The sequence below is a fragment of the Haemaphysalis longicornis genome, unplaced genomic scaffold, assembly GCF_048455015.1.
Source record: "Haemaphysalis longicornis isolate Haplotype H1 unplaced genomic scaffold, Haemaphysalis longicornis Haplotype H1 scaffold_4, whole genome shotgun sequence".
In the NCBI taxonomy this organism is placed as follows: domain Eukaryota; kingdom Metazoa; phylum Arthropoda; class Arachnida; order Ixodida; family Ixodidae; genus Haemaphysalis; species Haemaphysalis longicornis.
Window position 1 is genome coordinate 15,496,696 of NW_027526361.1, and position 9,365 is coordinate 15,506,060.

General features: G+C 50.6%; 1 protein-coding gene across 1 annotated transcript; it reads right to left on the bottom strand.

The window, feature by feature from the left end:
* Positions 1 to 1,578: 1,578 nt before the first annotated feature.
* On the bottom strand, positions 1,579 to 4,238 carry LOC144180275 (uncharacterized). The gene is made up of 4 exons (XM_077708651.1): positions 4,009 to 4,238; positions 3,494 to 3,904; positions 2,833 to 3,389; positions 1,579 to 2,458 (listed from the first exon to the last, which is right to left on the bottom strand). Exons 1-4 carry the CDS (start codon positions 4,124 to 4,126, stop codon positions 2,339 to 2,341), a joined length of 1,206 nt encoding a protein of 401 aa, XP_077564777.1. The 5' UTR covers positions 4,127 to 4,238; the 3' UTR covers positions 1,579 to 2,338.
* Positions 4,239 to 9,365: the final 5,127 nt, after the last annotated feature.

Consider the following 9,365-nt stretch of genomic DNA (forward strand, 5'->3'; position numbering starts at 1 on the left):
CGGCAGTGCATTGATAGATATGTATGGCTGCTGCACAATGTGGTCGACAAGTTTGGCTTGTGCTTGCTCCTTGAGGCGTAAGCTGAGGCACCTTCCCTTTTGCCCGACCTAGTATCACGCTCGAAACTGTGCTGCTCTGGTTAGTCGACGGTGGACAGCAGAGTCAAGGGCCGGTTGTCCTATTATGGCAACCAATCCCCCGTCAAGGGGAACGCGTCTTCGGCCGAAAAGAAGAAGCAGAGGTCGGCTTGCGCTGATTCCCCGTTGAAGGTCCAGTTCCAGGACACAGGGGTATCCACCTTAATGAAACCGCTGATTATCTGGCAGGTGTGGCATTGAGTGGACCGCTGGTTGATGCTGTGCCCCCCCTAGCCCAAGTTGTTGCCTCCCGGTTTCGCAGGTATAGCTCGTTGGACAGCCTGCTCCCAGACAGTATCTCCCACTGCCCCGAAATTGAGCACCTCCGGTATGCGTGGAAGAGTGATGTTAAGCAGTCGCGATTGTGCGAGGTCACATTGACCAGCTTTCGCTGCCGAGTGCCCAATTTGAATTTCTACCTTCCTTCACCGCGCACGCATAGCGCCTTCGGCCCAATGCAAGTTTCGTCAAGAGGAGGAGACAACCGAACATTTCCTGCTGTCTTGCCGGCGGTTCTCCTCTCTCCGAAATCGATTCCTGGAGGTTCCCCTCCGGCGCCTGGGTCTTTCCTTGTCTGTGTCGAATTTACTGTCATTTGGGGCATCGGGTTTGGGTTTCTGCCAGTTGGATGTTTGTCGCGCCCTTCACGCTTTTATCTCACAATCTGGTCGCCTACCCTGTTAAAACACATTTCGTACTTTCTTTTTCTGGCACGTGTAGTATCGGTTTTTACTTCAGTATGTTGTAGTTTTTTTTTTCTTGGATTCTCAAAATTGTCAACATCACTTCCCTCACATTCTCCACAGCTCTATTTTACCCTTAGTTTGAATTCTTAACCAGTTTACCCAATATTACTATGCCAATCCCCCGGAGTGGGTACGCACCATTGATTTTTGGTACCAACCAACCAACCAGGTCCCGCCACCTCCTTCGGTAGAACACACTGTTGGGCAAGTTGGTGCATATGTGGTGCGAGCGAGCTAAGCAACTTTATTAAAAATGCCTGCAGAAAGATTAGCCGTTCCATGTAAGGAAGGCGTCCCCGTGACGCGGCACGCGGCCATGACGTCCCCCCGGCTGTTGGCACCTTTACTCCGGCCGCGGCCTCACTACTCCCTTTGGTCGACTGCGCCTGCCCCTGTTTTGGGGTGGCAGCCTCCCTCCAGTTTCGCTCGGTCGTTGCTTTCGAGGGCCGCCGAGATCTGCTGCACGGCCTGGGCTTGGATGTCTTGATCGTAGCAACGCATGTGGAAAAATTAGAGCGCGACTACGAAAAGTACAATAGAAAGACGACAAACACAAACGCATACTCGCAACTGCGAGTTGCGAGTGAGCGCTTGTGTTTGTCGTCTTTCTATTGTTATTTTCGTAGTCGCGCTCTAATTTTTACCAAACTACGTTCCCTCTGTACCTGTAAATAAATTACTTCGTAACAGTAGTATTTGCCGTAACATGGCAGCGGTGTGCAATGCACGGCCCCATGTCCACATGGCATGAACGGTTGACAATGCTTTGTGTCGCATGTGACACCTTTTCCAAAAAGGGACAATAAGGTTCGATGCGGGGCTAGTTGGTCGAGAATAGTTAAGGGTACGTATAGTCGGGCAAATCTAACTAGCGTGCGTGAGCTGCGATTTTTCTGCCTTATGACGATCTTAAGAAGGAACAGCTTAGCAGACGATGGGCCCAGCTGAATGTGGGTTCTGGAAATGCGTTTAATGTCGCCCTGTTTGCACCGTGGTTTCCATCATACGACGCTGACGCATGAAATGCCGCCGCTCGCAAACGCCTGTTAAAGATGTCCCCGACTGTACAGCGCAACGTAAGGCGAACGACGGAAAGGATGCACAAGGACAAAGCGCTAGCGCTTTATCCTTGTGCATTCTTACCGTCCTTCGCCAGTACGTTGCGCTGTACATCCACGTAACCAAGATGGGAGTTCACTGCTCTAAGTTACCTGGAAAGACTCTCAGGGGCTGAAAAGACCAACCTGACAGCGCAGATATGCAGCCTTTTTCAGGTTGTGGGACAATTGATGCATATATGATACAACCACAGTTATTTTTTGGGGGGAGGGGTCTGTTCCCCAACCTTTTCGACACCTTTTGTACTTCATAGCATACAGTACGCCGCCACGGCTGATAGCGCGTATGACGGTCATGCACGTGGTTAGAGCTTGTGACGTCACGCCATCGTGACGTCATGGTGACTGGTAGCACAGAACCGAATTCTTGCGGTATATGCACTTGACTCCGTCGCGCGGCGCTTCCGGTCGGACCGGCGCTTTCCCACCAGACGGAACAGGAAGCACGGCAGCCGCCTGCGCCAGAACGGTACGACAAAAGGTCAAGAGAACTGGTCGTAAGGAGGCTGTGCGCTAGGCATGAATAAGCAATCATCCCATTTTATACATTTTCTGCGAACGATAACCCGGAAAGTAAAAGCGTATCTGCGGTGACGGCGTCTGTGTATACCGCGTCTGTGATTGTATTTCTTTTAGCGCTCTTTTTTTTTATTTATTTAGCGCTCGTTCACGCTGGACGTGGAAAAGATGACTGCGAAAGATTTGATTTGAAGACGAGCGTGCACTAAAAGCAATGCGCAATGTTCCCGTACCACAAACTCTTAGCAATCTTGTTTTGTGTCGACAAAGTAGCTCCTACATGACACTAAACGACGATCTATAGCACGCACCCGTTGTCCGACCGGCGGCTTCTGAGTAGCGGTGCCGTCGCGCACGTAGTTAAACAGCTCGCCCGAGTAACGGCCCGAAGGTGGCTCCGGCTTGCGGTTCTCGGCTGCCGGCGCCCGATTGGGGGCCAACAGGTCCTGCAGCATGGCCTCGGACACCTTCGCGAAGAGCGTATAGTAAGTGCCCGTCTTGTTCAGCGGCTTCGGGTTGATGGCGAACGAGTTGAGCGCGAAATGGCCCGGCCTGGCGCTGCGCTTCGACCTGCGCCGCGGTGCCACGACGTCTGCAAGGGGGCGCTGCTCCGGGCGCCTGGCGGCAACGCCTGCTACTCCGCTAGGCTTCTCCAGGCGCAGCCCCTGGGCCGCCCCTAGACTGCGCTTCTCCCTGCGCAGGTTCTGGCCCTCGGGCGCGTGCAGGTAGAAGTCCAGGATGCGCAGGCTGTCACGTATGACGGGCTCCAGCTCATGGCGCGAGCGGCCTTGCGGCAGCAACATTCCGTGCCGCGGGTCCACGATGATTGCTCCCGGAATCACGCCGAGCGGGCCAGGCACGGGCTGCCCTGCGACGGCGCGACGGCGTCAGGAGAGCTACTGAGCTTCGAGGAACCACAAGACCAACTCGACATAACTGCACTGACGTCATAAGCGCTCTGCAGGTGCTCACCGGCCATGAACATATCTGCAGCTGGAGGATTGACCGCGAACGAGCCGAAGTCGTAGTAGGGCGCCCCAGCGCTACGCTTAAGCCTCGGCTTCGGCTCCTTGGAGTCTAGGATGCCGGGCTCGCGCTGCCCGCTGATGGCATTCTCTCCGCGCAGTCCCAGCGCGGCGCTGCGCTTCACCCGGCGTGAAGGCTCGCCGCCTGGCTTTGAGTCCGTATGCCCATCACTGCGTTTCTGCCTGCGCAGCTTCTGGCCCTCGGGTGCGTGCAGGTAGAGGTCAAGGATGCGCAGGCTGTCACGGATTACTGGCTCCAACTCGGTGCGTGAGCGCCCTTGAGGAAGCAGCACTCCGTGACGCAGGTCCACGACGACTGCGCCCGGGATTGCGCCATGTTGGCCTTGCACGGGCCCTCCTGCGACAGCGTGCCCGCAGCGCCAGCTATAGAAAACCTGCGCGCTGCGTATAGGGTCATTGTGACTGTATTACAAATGACGCGGTAGAGTGCCCGCTGCTTACCAGCCGTCCGTACAGCCGCTGCCGGCTCACTGCCGGCGGCTGCCGGTGCCAGCAGCGGCAACAGCAGCAGCAGCGGCAGAGGTAGGAGGCGGTGCTGCAGCGACATCCTGCACCGCATGGTGTCAACGCAGAAAAAGAGATCGGAGTGTCAGTTTCTGCCAAAGCACACACCGTTGGGTAGTTCGTATCGTGCGGGAACCAAAGGCGGATTCGGGTTGACTTAATCTTCTTCCATGCGCACGATTCCTTACGGCATAACCATGAGGAGGTTTATCGCCACTAAAACTACTCCGGGCATTGTCCAGCGGCGCGCTCCCCCGACCCCTCGTGCAACCAACACTAACCGGGATTGATTTCGCTGATTTCTGTTCTGTCGACCTGTGATCATGCAGAATAAGTTATCAGGACAGCCGGATAACGTATCAACGTTTCATGTTGTGCGTCAACTGCCAGAAAAGTGTAATATTTGTTTAAAGTAAGCCTGCTATCCCACATGGCGCATTAGCAATTGAAATGCGCACAGGCTTCAACTGTGTTTCTCGTGCAAACAAGCATCCTTGTACACCAAGGTTCACGTCTGATTCGATGACAGTCTAGAAGCGGCCACTTTCAAACACAATACCACGCAAGCCGGGAACAAACTATCACCTCTGCCAAAAGTCGTATTTTTTCGTTGCACGTGAAGGCTCGGCCCTTTCCCTGTAAACAAGCTTCTGCTATGCATGCGTAGTACGTTAGCCATGTAAAACACATGTACGAAAGGCCTGAATGAAGTGAGGTTAGATCAAGCACTCGATTAATGTTTGTTCACTACGAAACTACAGCTCGCCATTGTCATTAACGTGCCCAGCGTTTCGAAACATACTTAATGGGGGTGTTGCAAACTTGTCAGAGTTACCCCTGCAGCGACCGCTCCCATTACTATAGCGCGATTTCTGCCACCACCGTCATAGTAAACAATAACATCGTCATTTCCGCTAACCACCGATGTCAACAAAATACAATAAGGGCAGGAGGTAAAAACGAAAATTTAAACCATATACAAATCTGTACATGATAAATGTAATAGTCGACTCTGAAAAACAGGATTCATGGGTATACGGCAAGCCAGCGAATTTAGGTTACAAGGGCCTGATGTCGCGAGCGAGGAGGATTCACCGGCGAAAACAACGTTTGGGCCCCGAAAATTTCCGCTGTACACTATCAGAGGCAGTATTAGGCTGATAGCCCTCTGCTGTATGCGTTCACAGTATCAGCGCGTTGATAAATGTCATTGGGGCCCGACATATTGTTTTGGCTCAGAAGAACGACGAACTGAGCGAGTTGGTACTGGTTCATCGTAAAAAAACTTCGCAGAAACACATACGCAACACAAGAAGAAACGTACGAAACGGGCGCAGACTATCAACTTTTCCTCCTGCACAGGGCTTCACAAACATCGTCCGTACATATCTGTGGCTCATTGTGACAAATACACAAAACTCATCCAGGAATTGGCGCCCCATACAAATAAAAGAGAGACCATGCCCTCCCCTTTCATCATATTTCGTTTTAAAAGGGGGCTTTGATTCTTTTGTGTGTGTGTGTGTGATATAGACAATTCGGGACGGCCTCCCTCGCTGTTGGCAAGAATATACCTAATTTTGATTTCTGCACACCGATTATAAGCCAAGACTACGTACACGCCGTAGGGAACTACTGAATGTTACTTTATCGAGTTTTTAGGAGAAAATCTCGTACGCAGTCGGGCGCTTTTGTATTTAGCCACAACCAGTAATACAGACTCCATGACAGGAGGGGGTAAAGCAGGACACGTTGCACCCATCCTCATAGTGCCGTAGTCACTAGCTATATCGGCATATCCGACGGACGCTATGGTGAGGCAAGCTTTCTGCTAGTCTGCTAACTGCAAGAACAGAAAATCTGCGACAAGAATACGAAATTAGTGGGAAATCTAGAAACATTCTATCCCGCATGTTGCTTATGCGCACTCCTCTTTCCCCTCGTGCTTTGTACATTACTCTGCAAAGTCGGAAGACGTCAGGAAGGGTCTCTTGCGCACACATGACCATCGCGGTCATGCCATGTTTAACTAGGGCGGCATGAATGAGTCCCGAGGACGCATGCTTGGCGAGCGCCATGGTTACACGGTTAACAATGCCGGTTAAGCTGTCCGCTGGAATATAGCGATCTTAATTGAAGCGGATGAGTACATTACCACTTGCCTTGCCGTGGCCCAGGCCCGCGCAGCCTCCTCCTCCTGTCTCTTCCTCTTCTCTCCCGAGCGGGCTGTTGGTTACTGATGATAATGATGATGATTATGATTATGATGATATCCTCAAAGGAGTTTGGTAATTTACCGCAAAGAATGTTAGTCGAGGATAAAAAGCTTACTGCGTTCCAGTTTCAGCCGGTGGACGAATGAATGCATGAACGTATTACAAGAGTATGGAGATACTACGGCCCAAATGGAAAGAGATTGTATAAGAAATCGAAGTTGGTCAACATTTTTATTTTTGGGTCGTCCCCCTGAGGTGTGCCTCCCAGAATTTTTAACACGAAGTGTTTTATGCCCGGGTACACCAAGATCTCACTCGCGTCATATCCGTCACGGAAGTGACGTCGCCAGAAAAAGTGCAATTGACGCTGCGGCGCCCGGATTCGAGCCAATGCCCTCTCGCCGCATCGGGAGGTACGTGGCGCTTCACCGACTGCGCAATGAGCAGCGACGTGAGCATCTCTACGAACGCGCCTTGTGTCCTTCCCTATGACTCGTTCAGATGGTGCTGCCGTCTAGGAGAGGCGAAGCGAAGCAGCGCATCATGACGCTAATGAGCGCCGAAAGTTGGCGTCTCGATGCCAGCGCCTTCGTACGGTGGACGCGCGTGAATTAAGGCACCCTCAGCTGTGGCGCTGTTCCCATGACCATTGTGTTTCAAGCTGCTGTTTCTGTGCATGTCATTTTTGGTTTTGTTGTCCCGGAATAAACCTATTATTTTTTTGTTTTGATCATCATCGTCGTCATCATCACCATCATTGGTACCTTCGGCTCTTTTGCACCACCCCACTTAAGAAAAATTCGTTTAATGTGAATTCCAGGGCATACAGGATTGCTTTCTAGTGACGTAGTTTGCTGTTTGGAGACATCATCTATCGTTAGATGGTTTTTCAGTTGTCGTCTGTCCTGTAGTGTCCTACTACCGGGAGTAGGTCTCCGACGTACGAGTGCCTTCAGAGGATGAATAGGGGCGTCATCACCTTTTTTTAAAGGGACCCTGCAATACTTTTTTCAACTTTTTTTGAAGTCTTAAATGCTTGCAGAACGTAGTCACCCAACACACCCAGTACTTATATTAGGGGGTCGCAAAGCACCTCAGCCAGACATTACTGCTCTATGCCCGTCACATAACTTCTAAACTCGCTCAAAATATCTTTCTCTCTTTCCCGGCCTTGACGTTCTTCGACGGCTCGAATTACGTCGCTAAGGGCATGTAGCGGCTGTTGGCCGGTTTTCCTTCAGTTGCAGCAATGAACGCTTTTCGATAGCAACTTTTTAAATATATATATGCAAAAACAAAGCAGAAATGGCAGGCGTATCTGGTGGGACGAGCAAATCACGCAGTGCCGATCCGTGCTGGCGATGACTATAGCTTTCGCAGTGGTTCCACACGCGAAGGAAAGAGTGAAAGCGCTTATTGAAAGTGTTGCAGGGTCCCTTTAAGGCTACACCCACTTATCTGGTACTTGGAATTTAATATTCACCACCCAATGTAGAACTTCTCAACTTAACTTGAACATGCGCCAGGCTGGTCTAACGTCCTGTGTTACTCGTGCGCTTAGCGGCAGACATTAAACAATAGAACCCTATCTCCTGTATTGCACGGTTTCTTTTCAGTGCGACAACGACACCTACTCAATCCAATCCACAAACTTTGCTTAATATAGCAATGCCCGTTCTGCTTTCGTTCATGGCTACATCTCCAGCAGTTTAACATAGAGATGTGGAAATAGGTGTCCATTCTTACATTTCCAAGACCAGGTGTCCTATCCTGTATGCTGCTCGTCCCATGTCCACTTTACCGTACAAGAATTTGGACCTTTCTTTTTTCTCCCTGGCAATTGCATTCTAAACGGTTTCTTTACCAACTACATTTTGTTTCGAACTTCCGTTAAAAATCCTCAGCCGCACAGCCGATAAACGCTTCCACTATTTCCTTCATGCCTCAAAGCCCTGCCAAACATGTAACTATCACCAGCCGAGAGCGGCAGTGCGTGATTTGCTCGGCGCAACAAATACCTTCTTAGTTTTTTAAGTGCAGAGCACTTCAGGCGCCCCTGCTCGCCCTAGCTCGCTCGCTCGACCCAAGTGTATATAGAGCACCAAGGCGGCGTCCCGGGGTAAGGCTGTTGTTTGCGGCGTACCCCAGAGGCTTCGAAAGCCAAGCCGTTTATATAGTCATAAGCGTTATAAACTCGTGAAACGCTGGCGCTTGTCATACATCTTCCCCTTGTTTAGCGCAAAGAAAACTATAGGTACATTTGAGGAAAAATATACGTAATTAACCGGCAGCGCCCGCGTTCTTTTAGGCAGGAACGCTCGTTAGGTTGGTTTTTATGATAGTAAACGCAAAATGTGGCAGTGCAACCCCAGCACGTGCACAAAGAGAACAGAACTCCCGCTGGCGCAGTTTCAGGCAGGGGGCGCGCGGGCACCGCGAAGGCGGAAAATTTCAATTGTATGGTGTGGTAGCAGTAAGCGGATAACGGCGGTACAGCACATTATGGCGAATCACTGATCTGCACTTCCGACAGCTTTCACATTGAGTAGAAAGGCTTTAATTTATTTTTTAAAGTGGCTATCGAAATTCATTGCTGCAACTGATAAAAGCGGTGCAATGTATCCGCGATGTAGATAAGTGACGCCGCTCGAGCACGCAAAGAATGCGCAGACTGAGAAAGAAAAAACTCCCGAACCAATTTAAAAGTTATCTGATTGCGTAGAGCTGCAATATTTGGTTGGAATGCTTCGTGGTCACCTAATCAAGTACTTGGCACCCTTGCTGGCTGTGTTCTGGAAGAGTTCAAGTTTTCAAAAAAGTCGAAAGAAGCGTGTGCCTTTCGACTTTCGAAAGAAGTGTTTTCCTTTAACAAATTGGTTTATATTTTCGTTTTACGGTTTCGTTAGGGGGGCGCACTAGCCCTAAAGGGGCAATGAAGACAATACACAAGTTTGGTTCATTCAAAAGATTGCGTCGTTAGAATTATACTGACACCACTTTTAACGTAAACTTCGCTCAAATAAGCTATGTAATTAGGAAAAAAGGGAATGGCCATGCGACCCACTGTAGCTCATTTCA

What these genes read in the sequence shown, in the direction of transcription:
- LOC144180275 (XM_077708651.1), bottom strand. Translation starts at nt 4,126, where the DNA reads ATGCGGTGCAGGATGTCGCTGCAGCACCGCCTCCTACCTCTGCCGCTG. An exon ending in AGCGGCTGTACGGACGGCTG is followed by an intron (nt 3,905 to 4,008) that starts GTAAGCAGCGGG and finishes ACGCTGTCGCAG; the next exon opens with GAGGGCCCGTGCAAGGCCAA. An exon ending in AGCCGCCGGTCGGACAACGG is followed by an intron (nt 2,459 to 2,832) that starts GTGCGTGCTATA and finishes GTTCTGGCGCAG; the next exon opens with GCGGCTGCCGTGCTTCCTGT.